Source organism: Pan troglodytes, chromosome 2, assembly GCF_028858775.2.
Source record: "Pan troglodytes isolate AG18354 chromosome 2, NHGRI_mPanTro3-v2.0_pri, whole genome shotgun sequence".
NCBI lineage: Eukaryota > Metazoa > Chordata > Mammalia > Primates > Hominidae > Pan > Pan troglodytes.
This window is the reverse complement of record NC_086015.1, coordinates 34,657,441-34,676,034: the sequence shown is the minus strand read 5'-3', so window position 1 is coordinate 34,676,034 and position 18,594 is coordinate 34,657,441. Positions and strand designations below refer to the sequence as shown.

At 41.4% G+C, this 18,594-nt stretch overlaps 1 protein-coding gene across 4 annotated transcripts in view; it reads right to left on the bottom strand.

The window, feature by feature from the left end:
- TGFBR2 (transforming growth factor beta receptor 2) overlaps positions 1-18,594 on the bottom strand; it is an 87,396-nt gene that overhangs the window by 35,852 nt on the left and 32,950 nt on the right. For all 4 annotated transcript variants that reach the window (XM_001166647.7, XM_516343.8, XM_054680490.2 and 1 more), the window contains 2 exons: positions 13,356-13,524; positions 7,794-7,984 (listed from right to left, as the gene is read on the bottom strand). In XM_001166647.7, coding sequence (XP_001166647.1) covers positions 7,794-7,984; positions 13,356-13,524 — 360 coding nt within the window. The remainder of the gene's footprint in view (positions 1-7,793; positions 7,985-13,355; positions 13,525-18,594) is intronic.

The window sequence follows — 18,594 nt, the reverse complement described above, 5'->3', positions numbered from 1 at the left end:
AAGCATGATTCAGATTTGACTCTAAGCTTTTCTGGTAGTTAGCATTTGAGAGAGAAACACAAAAACCATGAATATCTCTATCAGGGGTTGGCCTGAGCCCTGTTTTTGTAAATGAAGTTGTACTGGAACACAGCCACGTCCAATCACTTACACACTGTCTGTGGCTGCTACCACAGAAGAGTTGAGTAGCTGTGACAGAGACTCTGCCCTGCAAAGCTGAAAATATTTACTATCTTGCCTGTTATCAAAGAAGTTTGCAGACCCCTGCTCGGTATGCTTCAAAGTGTCCTTAAGATCAGAGGCAAACAGGTCGTCATGAGGAGAACACCTTTCTAAAACAGAGAGCCAAAATAAATGTCTCCTGGCTTCCTCATGAAGATAACAATACAATGCAGTGAACAGCATCCTCCACATTCTTTACAGTAAACATACCACTTTGATTCACAGGACTCCTTATAATGGGGAGCATCTAAATAGGACTCAGGTGGAGGAATTTGCAGGGAAGAGGAGAATACATGACGTTGGTACAAATCTCCTCACTCATCCGGCTAAAGCCAAAGATAAGAAATTTGAATCTAGTGGAACAGTAATAACTATTTACAGTCAAAATTCATTAAGTGCTCACTCTGTGCCAGGTGCCGTGCCAAGTTCTCTACATAAATAAATACATTTATCCTCAAAATAATCCTATTAAAAGTATTCATTATTTCTACTCCCATTTTTCAGAGAGGAAAACAAGTAGTTACCCCAAGAACCAAGAGCTTACACACGGCTGAGCTGGGATCTGAACACAGGCAATCAGCAGGGAAGCCACGCTCTCAGCCCTGCCCTCTGTTGTCTTCCCAACAGATGAGCATCTTACTGGCCATCGTTTATACACATAATTTCTCACGGACATGGAAACAGTGTCAGCCTGAGGTTGTGCTTCTTGCCAAGGACATGCTGAGTGATGGGTCTGGGCTGCCGTTTGGCAAACAGAACAGGTAGCCTCTTATGTAAGGTGTGCAGCCTCCCATGGGTTAAGACTGATAAAAAAGCAAACACACCACCACCATGGGAATGTGGAAGGGTAAGGGTATTCCTTCTATAAGAGACAAGATTATCTGGTTCTTCTATGATTCTCCTATGGACAAAAAGTGAGGAACAAACTATGAGATCTTGGAAAATCCCAGCTCCTCTCTGGAGACCCACTTTTTTGTCATTAAAATAAGAAGTCTGGAGGAGCCAATTCACGGGTTTCACTTCATCATAAAAATGTAATAAGTCTATGAAACAAGACAACACACCTGAAAGTAGTTAGCACAGGTGCGCACATTCAGAGTAGGCTGCGATCCAAGGCAGTGATCATCACTATGGTTGTTCTATGAGTTCCCACAGCCTAGGCCATGGGCTTGCCACCACCTTGCCTACATTTCAATTGGAAAAGGGGTGGGACCCTGGTCCTGCAAACAAACTACTGAAAGTCTAGGACTTGGGTCCAATGATATCCCTTTCCTGTATGGCCCCAGTGCCTCTCATTTTCTAGAATAAGCAGTTCAGTTCTAAGTTAGCAGGAAAAGCAGGATGGCCAAGATCCAGTCATTTGGGAGCTGGAAGTGGTCCAGCAGCATGCCTCCCTTCATGCTCCTTGGCTTACCATCTTGTTTTCCATGTACCCACCTTCAGCAGACAATCTTAGCAAACAACCCAGGAATGAACTGGTTCAGGCCAACTCTTCTTAGAACCACACTATTACTCTCCAGGGCTTTCCAAGGCCACCAAACATCTCCTCCATAGATCCAATTCAAAACAGTATCTTGTACAATGCATCTTGAAAACATTCGCAAATGTCTTCTTGCTTTGGGAAATATTAAGGGACAGTCCCACAGATAAACTAATACAAATACAATAAACTAACATGAACATGATCACAGAAACAAAAGAAATGCTTACTGAAAAGGTGTCTGATTTTCTCCACATTAAGATCCACACCAGAACAACATTTGTGGAGTATATTTAAAAAATAAACTATTGTCACTGCTGAAAAAGACCCACATGCCACTGGAGAGCTCTGTTACACAAGCTGACTGAGTAAAGTATATTTAGCTCATTTCCAAATGACCAGGCTTTAGACCAAATTTATTCCTCATGGGCCCATCAGCTCAGGGAGTTACTAGCATGAAGTTAATAAGACCTCCATCTCTGGTTCCATCCCTACCTGGTGAGTTCACACCAGTGCTTCTCACACTTCAGTGTGCAAACAAATCACTGAAGGCCTTGTTACAGGCAGATGCTAATGCAATAGGCCCCGGAGGACCCAAGGTTGTGCAGTTCTAATAAGCTCCCGGGTGATCCTGCTGCTGCTGGTCCAGACACTTTCAGTAGCAACGGTTTATACCGTTCAGAAGAGGTATGTGTCTTGGTGTAGAGTGTTCTCCTTAATCAGGGGAAGAAGAAGTAAGAAAGGATGCACCTACTGTGTGCCAGCCACTGTGCTGGGCGCTCCCAAGCATCATCTCCTTAAATCCCACAACAACCCACAGGTACCATTTATCAGCACTACTTGGCCAATAATGGCGCAGTCATTCAAAGAGAAGGCCTTGTGGCCCAAAGCAAGCTTTCCATGGAAAAAATGAAGAGGGAATGAATCCCTTTGGCAAGTACAGAACTGCGATTACCCTAATCACTTATGTGAAAGGCACTTGTGAGTTGTTTCAGTTTTATTTAGCTGCTTCCTGCTGTGATTCTGAGTCAAAACAGGAACAACGTGTCTAATTTGTAATATTATCCAACAATGCCAGGGATGTGGTTAGCTTTGATTAGAAATTCTAGACTCAGCATGCTCCCCTTGCCTCTGTGAAGGCATGTGGAGAAAAAGAGAAACTGGATGAAACAGGGATTAAAGCAGAGTGAGCCCCTCCAAAACCTTGTGGTGTGATATGTAGGTATCCGAATGCTCAGTTTATGCACCACAGTCAGCACTCAACTACAAAACCTCAGTGTTAGAACAGACCGAAGGCTACACAGGCCTGGTTTCCTGCATTCAGACAAGCACAAGTCACCAGCCCTCTATAAAAAGCCCAACTACTGCTAACAGCTAACAGACAGTGACATGTCAGGCAATGTTGCAAGCACTTTACATGCATTAATCTACTCAATCCTCACAACACCTCCCACCCGCTTTGTATTTCCATTTTACAGATGAAGAGACTGAAGCATGGAGATGTCAAGTCACTGGCCCAACATAGCAGAGCTAATAAGCTGTAGAATAAGCCTTAAATCCAGGAGATCTAGCTCATTCTTGAGTATTACACTAGACCGTTTCTCTCTTACCTAAACCAGCAGAAATCACCTCTTCGCTCAGTGTTCCACAAATTAAATGTCTCACTGCACTTGGAAACCATTTATGAAATGAATAAAACTGAGTTGTTGTGTTTGATTCTTACAGGTTCAGTGAGAGATCAATAACCATATCATGTCTTTGCAAAGTGGGGATGTCATTGGCAAGTAAACAGCGTGGCTATTTGCTCAGGATTCCTTCCTCTCCTACCTCCTGTGCTGCTGCCTTCAGTCCTGGTGCCCATCAGGTCTCGTCTGACCGACAGCTGTCACCAGGCCATCCATCATGACCAATCCAAACAACTTCTCTTCTAATTGGAATTTTATATGTTGGTTAGTACAGGGATAGACTCTGATTTCCTTAGAATTCTACACAAAATGTTCTGGCAGGAGGGAATCTTCAGAGACTGGGAGGGAAGCATGAATGTGAGAGAACAGTTGTGCAGTGCAGACCCCAGCCCCATTCTAGTTGTTTCTTGACTCCTGCCTGCCCTTGGTCACTGTAGGGAGGCAGGGGAACTGGCACTAGGCCCCACTGAGGGATTCCAGGGTTAAGGGTAGGTACCCGGTTCAAAGAAAAAAACAGCAAGGTTTCTTTAACTCTTTCATTCTAAAAACCATGATCTCAGTCCTCTGAGGAAAGGGCATCTATGACACCAGTGTCTGATGTCAAGATGTTACCGTGTTCCTCTGCCTCTACAGACAACCAAGCCTCATTTACAACAACAACAAAAGGAACAAATGTTAAATCTCTGCACCATTTAGTCTAGATGTTTGAATTTGTCTAGCATTTGAATTTTTTATCATGTGCATATATTATCTCTTTGGAAACATATAGAGATATAAAGAGAAAGAAGGAAATAAAAAGAGGAAAAAAGGAAAGAATTAAAAAAGGAAAAAAGGAAAACCTTCACAGGTTTTAGTGCCTTACATATCCCATTATAAATCCTAGCTTTGATACCCACTAGTTGTTTGATCGTAGACGAAGTGTTAAATTTCTCTAAGCCTGGTTTTCTCATGCATAAATAGGGATCCTAACAGTGCCTACTCGCATGGGGTGGCTATGAGATTAAATGAGGTCATGCTTGGAAAGGGCTGAGCTCCCTGCACAGCAACAGTATGTTTTCTCTGAATATTAACTATCATTAATAGTAGCACTAGAAATAAAGATCCATACTTAAAATCTTGTGGCTCAACTTTTTCTTCTTACATATTAAAAAAGGTAGATGTACATAATTATCATCCACTGTGTAGCTGCAGATCAGGAACTTGCCAGCAAGAGTACTGTACTACTAATAATACAGCCACAATGCACTTCACAGCTTTTGTGTTCACCACCTTGTTGGACTTGGAGTAGAGAAATCAACATTAAGAGTTTTCATTCTGGCCAGGTGCGGTGGCTCATGCCTGTAATCCCAGCATTTTGGGAGGCTGAGGCAGGTGGATCAACTGAGGTCAAGAGTTTGAGACCAACCTGATCAACATGGTGAAACCCCATCTCTACTAAAAACACAAAAATTAGCCGGGCATGGTGGCAGATGCCTGTAATCCCAGCTACTTGAGAGGCTGAGGCAGGAGAATTGCTTGAATCCAGGAGGCAGAGGTTGCAGTGAGCCGAGATTGCACCGTTGCACTCCAGCGTGGGTGACAGAGTAAGACTCTGTCTCAAAAAAAAAAAAAAAAGTTTTCATTCCTCAATATAAAGAAGAGATGGTGGCAATAAGGGGAGAAATGGAATATAAAATGTTGCTCCTAATGTCTGCTGTTTTAGGTGGAAGAAATATCCCACCACACAGAAAAGAGATGCTTAAAAAGCAAACACCCCCTACCTTCTGGAGCATTTTAGAAGACTCTGAAATCACCCAGACATTTGAGTCGTCAGCTGTGAAAGGCTTCCTGTACTGTACAGTGAGAAATTGTCTTTATGCTTATTATCTCACTTCATAAGAAAGTCTGAGAATAAATAAGAGGAAAAATATGAGGGATGCCCATGATGATCACTTGAGTTGAAATACTCTGAAAATGGAAGTCATTAGTATCTGAAAGGCTCATAGTAAAATATAAAATGCATGATATATTTTGACAAAGATATTCAATGATAAAATATAGATCCAACTTGCAGGCCATTTATCAACTTTCGTCCTTTTGGAGGAAATAAACTCGTCTACTGTAGACAAGCTGGTATACAGAAGGAGAGAAAAGTTTCTTCAATGCTAGTAAACATGCCTGGGTATTCTACTGTCAGAGATTAATTCCTTTGGCTTAGCCTAGGCCTTCTTTTAAAAGGTAAACTACTTGAAGAAAGCTGACCTGGTAAGTCAGAATATCAGGTGTTACCATGTTTCATGTGATTAAACTATTTAGATTTCCCTCCTAACTCAAATCACATAAAGAACATGAGGCCAAGCACAGTGGTTCATGCCTGTAATTCTAGCACTTTGGGAGGCCAAGGCAGGTCATTCACCTGAGGTCAGGAGTTCGAGACCAGCCTGACCAACATGGTGAAACTCGTCTCTACTAAAAATACAAAGAGTAGCTGGGTATGGTAGCACACTCCTGCAGTCCCACCTACTCAGGAGGCTGAGGCAGGAGGATCACTTGAACCTGGGAGGCAGAGGTTGCAGTGAGCCAAGATTGCGCCATTGCACTCCAGCCTGGGCGACAGAGTGAAACTCCGTCAAAAACAAACAAACAAACAAACAAAAAACAGAAAAGAAAATGAGAGAAATGGACCATTTACAGGAAGAGGATGAGAACATAGGAAGGAAGAGTAATCTGGAAAGCGTTGCCCTGACAAGATGTGCATGCCTGCCTTCAGTTCACTGAGAAGTTGGCCTGGGGGATGTTGGACAGGAAGATAGGGAGAATGGCAGTAGGTGAAGGACACAGGAAGAGAAAAAGCTGGATCTGCAGTGCTACTGAGCACCAAACATGAAACACGAGGACACATAGCTTCTCGCAGGTGGAATGCACATGGCCGCAGAGATAGGGTGTAGAGCCAGCATTTGTATTTCAAAAAGATTTTTTAATTAAATCAGACCTATTGTTGACTAAACTAACATTTACACTACCACGCTGGTAAAATTAAAAGACTTATCCATTCCCAGTGTTGGAGAAGGTACACGGAAATCCATATGCTTACATCCTTTTCAGGAGGAGAATAGTTTAGTAGTGCTTATTCAAATTTAAAATACACATATTTCTAATCTAGAAATTTCACTTCTGGCAATCTGCCTTGCAGAAATATTAGCACAAATGCATGAGATATTTTTACAAAGATATTCAATGTAGCATTAAGTGGAAAAACTGAAGACAATCCATCAACAGGGACATGATAAGATCCATCATGGGAGATAATATGAAATTCGAGACTAAATTAAAAGTTGTACAGTATACCTATGTGTTCTATCTTGTTTAGAAGGAATTGTAAAAGTGGTTGGGTATAAAAAAGTGTTGCAAAATAATATTTATAGTATGATCAAATAGTTGCACTGAAAGATGGATGAGTGGATGGAAGGATGGACAGATGGATGAAAGGAGAGAAAGAGAAAGGAAGACAGGGAGAGATTGGGAGAGAGGATGGAGTGGGAGATAATATGAATGAATGATAGAGACGGGTGTGCATGTAATACATTGTCAATACAGATGATCTGTTGCATTGGGAGTGAGGGGAGGAGGAAAATGTACTTTCATTTTTAACTTTCACACACTGTTGGATTGTTTGAAATTTCTGATGATCAGCATATACTACTTTTGTAATTAAAAACCACTGAATACTCTTCTTATTAAAAATTGAGGGAATAGTGTATGCCTTCCTTTCAAGCTGAGTAAACGCTGAACTTCAAAGATGGAGGCTAGTATCTAATCTACTCTTCTCCTGGCTCTAGGGGTAAACTTTGGCTTATTATTTCCTCTCTGTATTTCAATGTTTCTCTCAAATGGGATCGATGACAAGTACCCTAAAGACAAATCCTGGGACTATGTACAAGAAACAACATCAGTTATAAAGAAAGTCCTCCTCCAAGATTAAACAACCCCATCCAAATCTTTAGAACAATAGCTACCAAATTTTAGCTGCACAGAATTACTGGGAGGGCTTGTTAAAATACAGATAGCTGGGATTCACCCTCTATGGTTCTCATTTAGTGGGGCCTGAGAATCTGCATTTATAACAGGTTCCCAGGTGATACTGATGCTGGCTGCTCAAGGGGCTGCACTTTGAGAAACACTGCTCTAGGTGAAAGAAACTATTTGTCAAAGACAAATAATAATGTTTGCCCCAGTCAACCATATTTGATGAGAACCAGAACAAACCCTGCTACTCCCTAAGCCCCTCTTTCCACCAGCTGAATGAGCTCCTAATCCACTGTATGCAATCCACCACAGGAGGAATGTGCTCTATGACACTGCAGACCAAGGATACAAAAAATTGGCACAGATCTCAGGTCCCACACCCTTAAGAGAAGAAAACTCACCTTCTGAGAAGATGATGTTGTCATTGCACTCATCAGAGCTACAGGAACACATGAAGAAAGTCTCACCAGGCTTTTTTTTTTCCTTCATAATGCACTTTGGAGAAGCAGCATCTTCCAGAATAAAGTCATGGTAGGGGAGCTTGGGGTCATGGCAAACTGTCTCTAGTGTTATGTTCTCGTCATTCTTTCTCCTAGAGTGCAGAGATTCATTGGAAGTGAGGGGAGAGGGAGAGAGAGAAAGAGAATAAATGAATAATATGGCCTCCAGACAGAAAGGCAATCTGGAATACTTTTCCTTCATGAAGTTGTTCCTAACAACGGCAGCTGGTTCCTGTTCTCCAGCATTCGCAGGCTGTCCTATAGTCTCCTATGCTTTTCTACTCTTTTCTGTTTTTCCTTTGTTTATTCTGGGAACCCATTTGTGATTATAAACATCACCTGGAGCAGACAGCGTTCCACGGGGCAGTCCTGGTGGAGAATTTTACATATTTAAGTCTTAATTAAATCATTAAAGGGGAACACATGGAAAAAAAGAACATTCCTAGGTACTCAGGATAATTTTAAATCTTCCATCCTGAATGTAATGCAAACCTCACATCACACCCCTAGTTCAACTGGCAAAATCTGTCCTGTCTAGCTATACTGTTTTCAAAGAGCATGCCTGGGGAAATAGTCACAGTTCCTCTTTTTTTTGTTTGCTGGGCCCCAGAGCATTGCGTGTAAAGGGTATACTCCTTGTCAACAGCTGGTTCTGCTGAGAAAAACGGGAAGAAACATCCCAGATAAAGAACTGCAGTCTTTCCCAAATTACAGAAAGGAGCAATTCAGAAAAAACAAACAAACAAACAAACAAAAACAAATAAAAGAAATGGAAAAGGATGTCAGGGTGTTCTTCATTTACAGTTCAATGAAATATTTTATGCTGTCATAAACTAACTACTTTGACACTTAGTATCCCTTCATAGCACATATTTGAAGACTAATTTAGCCCAGGGCTCAGAGAATTTCTCACATAGCATTTTCCTTGGGCCCTAGGAAATGCTCAATTGGCCGTCAGTGTACATTGGATTTTTAAACAACATGATTAATGCCCACTATTATAATTGAACAAAAGAACATTTTGGCTCTCTTGGAAAAGGGCATCACCCCTCTATCTACCTCCCTCTGCTCCCTCATGAACATACTATCTTGGATGACTGTCCAACAAGGTTAGTCTGACATCCACCCTTTCACCTCTGTCCTTTTTAGATGCAAAATACCTGTTGTCTTGAATCGCATTCTCTCTGTCTAGAGAGGGAGCGGAAGGAAGGGCTAATCTGGTCCAGTCAGTTTTGCTAGAGTAATCTTCTATGAAGATTCTGAGTGCACACATGAGCCAATGCATGCATGTACTCACTCACCAATTTTCCCCTAATCCTCCCTGCCCCATGCACAAAGGCTCACTGCTCACAGCAAGGAAAATGGAAGGCAGGCAAGAAGCAAGAAGCAGCTAAGACACAGCTTGCACCTATAAAAGATGCGGGGCCATCCCCATGAGAGAAAGAGCAACTTTGACCAATACCACCTTTTTAGTGCTTAAGTCAAGGACATTAAAGGACAATATGTTGACAAAGGGATAAGGGCAAGGGTATGGCTTAGGACAGTCCAGGCAGGAATGGTGCCAGTGTCGACATCCATGCAGCCCAGAGTTGACTCCAGTGGAGGTACATGTGTCTGCTTGTGAAGGGGCTCAAGGGTTCTTAAACTAGAATTCCGAAAGACCCAAGAGGAGCACGGCTTTGCTAAGTTGGTCCCTGCTGTGACAGGAAGAGTGACAAGCAGAATAATTGGTTGAGGGTGGCTATCAGGACACCAAATGAAACTAAATGAAAGTTGGCATGATCATACAACAAATGATGAATAATTTGGAAATCTACCCATCTTTAACCCCAAAGCTACTTGGCAGTCTTCAAATCAGCTGTAGTCATGGAACAAGAACACCTTCCTCCCTGCCCCCACAGTTTTGTGTGTGTGTTTGTGTGTGTGTGTGTGTGTGTGTGTGTGTCTGTGTGTGTGTAGGTTGTTTTTGGTTTTGGTAATAAAACGAAGGTATGCTGTGCCCACAGAAAGGCATGGTCTCTTTTCCTTGTGACGCTTATAGAGGCCTAAGAAGGAACTGTGAGCCATGAAAGAAAGCTGCTCTATAATTATTGGGCAGCTCTTCCAGAGCCTCTGGTTTTCTACCTCTTAGCTACTGAGAGAACTAAAATCACAGAGAGAAAACAACTGTAATACTTGAGACCTGGTAAAGCCCTTAACTGCTTTCTCCACTCACTCCTGTAACAGCCAGGCACAGCTAACTTTTCAAACTCTTTTTGGATATAGCTGAGCATAGGAAAGGTAAATACAAAGAAGTAAATACGGACTTCTTTTTTTTGTCCTGCAACATTTGCTCTGAGCCACTGAAGAGGCTGTCAATTTCCACTGAACGAAGAACCAACATGATAAAATTAATTTTGGAGGCTGGGCACGGTGGCTCATGCCTGTAATCTAAGCACTTTCAGAGGCCGAGGCAGGCGGATCACAAGGTCAGGAGTTCGAGACTTGCCTGGCCAACATAGTGAAACCCCATCTCTTCTAAAAATATAAAAAATTAGCCACGTGATGGCGGTGTGCACCTGTAATCCCAGCTACTCAGGAAGCTGAAGCAGGAGAATCGCACGAACCCGGGAGGCAGAGGTTGCAGTGAGCCCAGATCACGCCATTGCACTCCAGCCTGGGCAACAGTGGGAGACTCCCTCTCAATTTAAAATTAATAATAATAATAATTTTGGTTATAAAATATTTCTATCCTTGGAGACAGCTTAAGCATTTTATATGGAATGGGCACACAACTGACATTAGTTAAATGAATGAATGAATGAATGAAAAAACACTAAAACTGATTAAAAAAACAACAACACTGAAATCTACAATCATAGTAGAGCCTTTCAGTTTCCACACTGGCTATTTTTACAATAGCCTCCTGTCTTAGTTTAGGTTTCCTGGAAACAGACCTTGAGGCTGTGAGAGTTCTGTGCAGGAGGTTTTTGGAGATGCATCTGTAAGCGACTAAAGGCAACAGTATTGCACAGAAGGAAAAAGCTAAACTATAATGCAGGTTGCAGCAAAGGCCTCAGTGAATGCCTTGGAAACTCTGAAAATGGGATGTCCTTCAAAGATGTCCCACATTATGGCAAAATAACCAGGAATTTGTTTCTCTGCATCAACTAGCCATGGGATGATGGCTACCCATGAAAAGTGTCCAACGTGAATGAGGCAGCTCCCATCACTGGAGGGAAGGCTCAGCAGTGATCCTTCAACAGCCAACACTCCCAGGGAATGAGTGCCTTGGTCATGAAGGAGGATCAAGGCGGGCACTATAGCGTACCCTATACTTCCCCTTCTCATTATCAACACGCCTGGTTTCACAGGAGAATTTTCTCTGGCCAGCACAGGTCAAAATAATGTTCATTGTATTTACCCTTTATAGCTGGGACACAGAAAAGACAGGGAGGCCTCCTCTCTTCGACATGCTCACATTTTTTTGAGGCTAGCAAAGCCTCTATTCTAGAGAGACTTGATTCACATTCAATGATTTGGGCTTGTATTACTGGTCAGGAAAACAAAAATCTTAATTAAAAGAGCCTTTTTGGGTTGCAAAAGCAAGTGCTCACATCACCGTAGATATTTAAGAAACCACGGAAGGAAGCTTTGAGGCCATCTAGTCTGGTGTCTCAATCTTTCCTGCATTCTATTTGACATATGGTCATCCAGCCTCTCCTGAACTTCACTTGGTGCTTACAGAAAAGGAAGCCTGTTCTGCTGTTGGGAAACCATGATTGTGAAAATGTCTAAACTTATGCTGAGCACAAGTCTGCCTGCTTGCAAATGTTATGGATCCTCCCTCTACCCTTCAGAGTTATGCAGAATATGTTTATTATATTTTCTACCTGAGAGCCTTTCAATTTCGTCAGCAGAACCCACGATCTCTCTTCACTGTACTAACCATGTCTAATTGCCCAGGCCATTCCTCAGACAGCATGATTTCTAGGCCTCTAACCACACTGGTCCCTCTCCTCTGAACACATTCTTTGTCCAAATCCTTTCTTTGAAAGCGTTACCTAGAAGTGGACATGGACAGGTATCATATCATATTGGCAAGTATGTCATGACAAGTCTTTGCTGTTAACATTCCTTCAGTTCTTAAGAAACCAGTTCATCCCCTGGTATGTACAGAAGTTTGTAAGGTTTCCAGATCTATCATCAAGGCTAGCTTTACATGGTCTAGGGGTCTCAAATGACTCATTCTCAAAAAAGGGGGAGAGATATTTGGGTTTATATTCTTGTTTGTCAACTAGCGAGGAGCCACATAAGTTACTTTTTTTAAAATGGCCAATAAATTAAAAACATCAGAGTAAGTCTGCAAAATGTCATATCTCATTAATGAATTTATGTACTTTTGTAAAATTACAACTCTTCTAAAGATCAAGGTTATTTCTTGTTCATGCTCACAATCTATAACCATGAATTAATCAAATGATTCATGAGTATCCACTGTGTATGTATAATTATTATTTGAGATGTATGTATGAGTTGGAGGATATGAGAGAGAGAGAGAGAGAGAGGAGAAAATGTGATCCGATAAAAATATATAGTTCTGGTCGGGCATGGTGGCTCATGCCTGTAATTCCAGCACTTTGGGAGGCAGAGGCGAGTGGATCACCTGAGGTCGGGAGTTCGAGACCAGCCTGGCCAACATGGTGAAACCCCATCTCTACTAAAAATACAAAACTTAGCCAGGTGTGGTAGCGGGCACCTGTAATCCCAGCTACTCGAAAGGCTGAGACAAGAGAATCGCTTGAACCTGGGAGGTGGAGGTTGCGGTGAGCCAAGACTGTGCCATGGCACTCTAGCCTGAATGACAGAGCAAGACTCCATCTCAAAAAAAAAAAAAAAAAAGAAAAAGAAATATGTAGTTCTGAGCTGAGAGAAAGAAGTCATATCTATCCCAATGGTTATACGAATAATATAACCAAGATTTCTGACTAAAAAAATAGGTTGTTTTTGTGGTTCTCCAAGTAGATTCCCCATTTTTGGCTGGTAGTTTTCTTTTCCAACAGCCAACCTTTCATCACCTCTTCTTCCAGACCTGAGATTGCCTCAAGAGAACAAAGCTCCTGGTCTCACTATGGGGTGCTGAGGAGGTGTCGGTTAAATGACTACTAAGCGGCAAATCCCTCTTCTTGATACAAGAAAGAGTTTCCAGATTTATTATATTAAAGATCATTTTATGATCTTTACGTTTATCATGATCATTTTATGATCATGATACGTTTATATACCCACATAAACGTACACATACATGCAGAGAACACCCCTAGAAACTACATTTAATAATCGAAAGAGAGATGGTCTAAAGGAAAGGGAAATGGAACAGGTGTTTACACTTAGGGGACAGAGATACACTGACTGTGTGTACTATGAGAATACATTATGTAAAAAGGGGAAAAGAAAGAATAACTTCTTAAAAGGCTCGCTTACCATACAGCCACACAGACTTCCTGTGGCTTCTCACAGATGGAGGTGATGCTGCAGTTGCTCATGCAGGATTTCTGGTTGTCACAGGTGGAAAATCTCACATCACAAAATTTACACAGTTGTGGAAACTTGACTGCACCATTGTTGTCAGTGACTATCATGTCGTTATTAACTGAGGAGAGAGAAAGATATATTACATGATTATCCAACTGCCAGGCAGCCTGCCAATGAATTCCTGAAGATGTTATGCAATTTCAAATGAACTTGATGTCATGAGAATGAATCTGAAGAAAGGCAAAATAATTCCTTCACATCAGATTAGAATTATCTCGTGTATGCGATTTGTAATAAAATCCATTGTACCATGGTGAGGGGTGGTGAGGGGTGGTGAGGGGTTGGGGTGGTTGAGTAGCCATTTGCTTTTGTCAATGGTTGTCATAAGGTCCACTTTCTACAAAAATCTTATCATTCAATAAAGAAACCTAGATGGGCCCACTGCATAGTACAGAGTGCTGGGCCCACAAATAAAAGTACCCTTAAGGAAATTATAGTTTAGCTGGTGAATAAGACAGGAAACAGACCAAGTCAGGGTGACCCAAAATAGAGGGCAGCACAGAGGATGTGGGAGCCAGGCGAGCATCACCGTTCAGCTGGGCAGGGAGGCTATAACCTCACAGAGTCATGAAGTGCCGCACCAAAGGAGGAACCATTGCTAGAGGCACAAGATTGTGCCGCCATTTTCCTGACCTACTCCTGAAAGAGCTCTAAGGGTCTTCTTTTCAAGGGACTAGTTCTACTGACCTCTCTCTGTGTTTGAGGCAAATCAATTGATTAACCAACACTTACTGAGTGCCTCCTAGACACAATCCCAAGCATTGGTGAGGCATTGGAGTTAGGATCGCAGCAAATAAAAGCTGAATCCACCTCAGGATCTGCCTTCTGTACCTCTCCCTTATCACCACCATCACCAACCTCCTGCCCCTTTCTGGGAAGAAGCCAAGTTCATTCCCTCCTCAGGCCTTTCACTTGCTATTACCTTTGTTTAGCTTCCTGTCACTTTTCTGGTCTCTGATCAAATGCCACCTCTTCATCCTATAGCAACTCTGTTTTATTTATTGTCTGCACAAACTATCCGCATCGCATACTTGCTAATAATCTATCCACAAAAATGTAAGCTCCATGAGACTTTCTCCACCTCATTTACCTACTATATCTCCAGTGCCAAGAAGAGAACCTGTCACATAGCAGGTATACAAAAACGTTTATTGGATAAATGAGTGAACACAGGATGAATACAAGGAGTCCATGTTTGGCCCTTGATGCCATGTAGGATAGGATACAGAACTTCTTCACTCAGATTAGAGAGGAATGTGATTATAAATGTGATATTCATTCACATTTATTCAATAAAATATGGAAGACAGACTATTCTTTGCAAAATACATGCTGCAAACTAGGGGCAGTTCAAATAAAGGTGTAACACCCCATTCCCCATTTTCTTCCTCAATGAGATGGTGATGATGTTTGAGACACGAGTTTGGACAGTCAGTGAAGTATGACAAGGCTACTAGGCACTCAATCAGCAAACATGAATTAATACTTACATGCTAGACTAAGAAACATTAAGCACTTAGACCGCATGGGGTGCTGGAGCAGTTGCTGGGCCACAGAAAGTTGTGAGGTACTTTTCCAAGGCATAACCCTTAGAGAGGCCTAAGCAAAGCCTCATGTTCCCTCTGCTCTTGCCTAGAGAGGAACACTTTCAATGCCTTTCCACAGTCACTCTCTGTCCTGTGAATTTTAGGATTCTGTCATAGATACTTTGCCCTGCAACTGTCTTTGTAGCTTGGGCATAGCACCTGTTTCCTGGGTCTCTAAAAATATAAACGTATATAAATTTAAGATTTGCTTTCTTGTGGTAACAGTAAATATAGAAGAAAAAAATAAAGCCATTCATCCCTCTCGGGCCTCAAGTTCATTTCAGGAAGTTTATTTTTAGGTAACAAGCTATTTTGAAATTCTCAGTGTCTCCCAGACCAAGAGCTCTATGCTTAGCTAAAAATATAGGCAGAAATACTCTCTGAACTGTGTGAAATTTGGGAGAAACACAACAATTAATATGTATTTTTTTCTAACATGGTTATACTTGGATCAATTTTTGAAACAACTAATAACACTTTAGGTTTCTTTAACATTGTTTAAAGCAAAAAAAAGTGAAACCACGTTTTGTTTATTTCATACATACGTATTTTTTGTATAGAGTATGTTTTGGACAAGCATCTATTTGCTGATTAGGAAGGTTTGTTGTTTGTAAATATAAAATCAAATTTCCATTACTTGAAATTCAGTCTTCCAACATCTTAGGATTTTAGCTTAGATTGGTGGTTATCAACTTGGAGAGCATGTTGAAATCCATCACCTGAGGAAATTTAAAAACTACTGAAGGGGTCCCACTCCCAGATAGTCTGATTTAATTTTTCTGGCAGGTAACTGAGGCATCAGGATTTTTAGAAGCTGCCCAGATGATTCTAATGTGGAACCAAGGTTGAGAACCCAGACCTATAGTTAGTTGGAAAAAACACAATAAACAGAAAACAAAACAGCAACCCCCCCACTCCCACCCCACCACCACAAACACATATACAACTTATGCTGCTGAGGGGATGCACCTGGATATAGCTGGAATTAGTTCCCTTGTGAAAAACATGCACCTAAGGAGAGGTGATTAGCTCTTTCACACCTCAGATAGAAATTCTTCTCTGTGCTGGCCAGTCCTTTTCTAGCAAAACCTTAGAAACGTGAGAATAGTGACAGGAGTGAGCAGTGATAGATAAGACAGAAATGAAAACAGATGAGATGGGTGCTGGGAGCAGTGGTGGCCACAGATGTGTTGACAAATGCAAGTGGTTTAAGTCCGACGCTTGCAGAACACAATCAACAGGGAAAAGAAAAAAGGACCATTAGAAGAAAGAAAGGGAGAGAAAGGGAAGAAGGATGTAGGGAGAGAGAGAGGAAGGAAGGGAGGAAGGGAAAGAAGGAGGGAGGGGGAGGAGACAGAAAGAGAGAGAAGGTCCACCAATTTGCACAGCTCCAGGAGCACCACTGTAACGGGGCCCCTGGCGAGATACAATACATGTTACTTTATGGGTAGACCCAACAAGAGAAAGCCTTTCCATTGAATGTTGAAGAAAAGCCAAACAAGCAACTGTACTGCATACAGACACAGGCATATGGTGGGAAGGACAGCGTACAATAAGAATTTGCACATGCTGAGCACCCACTGTATATGAGGAAAGTTGCCTAAGATACAGCATATTACTTCACAAGAATCCAGCCAGGGATGCCACATTTTTCTCCTTGTCACAGCAGAAGCTACCACTGCAACAGCTTAACCAGAATTTTTTTTCAAAAGCCTGTATGCAGGACATGTTCACCACCAGCCAGCGACTCCCTATTAGTTGACCCTAGGAGGCTCCCCAGCTTAACAATTCCAGGTAGCCCTTGAGGTCATATACATTCCAACCTTGGTTTTAAACCAGTATTCTTTTCCTCTATATGATATAGGTCCTCAGGTCCTTTTATGCATACCATATGTACTGGTGGAATAGGTAGTTAAGTTCAGAGGGCAAAGCTACTCTAAACCTTTGCTGGGGTCACCTAAGTTTGATAAAAGCCTTATGAACACACTTTGGAGTTGGGGAAAAGAAACAAATACAAAATTTGTAGGTCATCTGAGAAGGTTCACAGATTCTCTGAGGCCCATAAGATCCAGTTAAGGCATCCCAAGCAAACCCCAGAATCCTCAAGAGTCACTAATAACATGCTAAGTGGTATACTGCTGGTCAGAGTGGGATGAGGGCCAGTGGGAGGGAAGGGTAACAGTCATTTGCTGTATGGGACATTGCATCTGTGCACCCCAAACCACAGGAAAAGATGTTACCAGCCACGACCTCAGATATCAAACAACATCTCCTTACGTTTAATACATAATGTTTAAAAAGCCAAAGGAATGGGAAGGAAAGTAAGTGCATACATGTGCATAGCTAGGAATAAAGATATTCCTCTAAACAATGATACAAAACCCACCTAATTAACCCTATAGCAAACCCTAACCCAACTTCAACATTACTTTTAATCCAGATTGTTAAATTAGTCTAAGTCTCTCTAGTTAAGATATTCTTATATTAAGGCAGTATATAGTCAGCCTTCTGTATCTGTGGGTTCCGCATCTGCGGTTTCCATCAACCGTGGATGCAAAATATTTTTTTTAAAAAAATTGATGATTGTGGCTGTACTGAATTATGTACAGACTTTTTTCTTGTCATTATTCCCTAAGCAACAGAGTATAACAACTATTTACATAGAATTTACATTGTATTAGGTATAAGTAATCTAGAGATGATTTAAAGGATATGGGAGGATGTGTGTAGGTTATATGTAAATATTACACAATTTTATATAAGGGAGTTAAACATCTGTAGATTTTGGTCTCCTCGAGGAGTCTTGGAACCAATCCCCCATGGGTACCAAGAGATGACTGTACTTCGATTCCTATAGACTCTCTGTGAGCAGCTAACCATCTTTAGAGAATTTTCTACCCCTAATAGGCAAATTCATTATTCATAAAGTTCTCCAGAAAGAAGTTCCAATAAGAATATCTGTCACCTAGAAAGCCATCCACTAAAGGAAGTGAACATGGGTAGCATCTCTCAGCATATGATAGTATCACATGGCCCATAATATTTCACTTCTCTTCAAATAAGCCCATGAGTAATATCAAAACCTTCACTCTAGGTCATACCACCTTCCCCATTTTATCTCACATTTTCCCCACACTCACTGCCTACAGACAGAGGTTCCAGGTCTTGAGAATATGAATTGACTGCTTAGCTGTGTCTATTTCTGGAACTGTACTATTGTCTTTGAGGGTCAGATGAGCAGCCTAATAAGATTTAGACTTATTTCAGATAAATATTAGAAATTCTGAATATGACCTTAGTCCAAATCTTTGAAATAGTGTCTATTATTAGCTGAACCATTAGGTAAAATCTCAAGGTTTAACAATAACCATAAACACTTGTCAAAAATGCATTCATGTATCACTGAATTCATGTATCTACCGACTGTTGTTTTCTGGAGTGTTTTTTGTGGGGGGAAACTCAGAAATTTATTTGTTCTACAAACACCTGTGGATGTCTTGATTAGTGTTATATATTCATAGTAAGACCACTGAAATTGACAC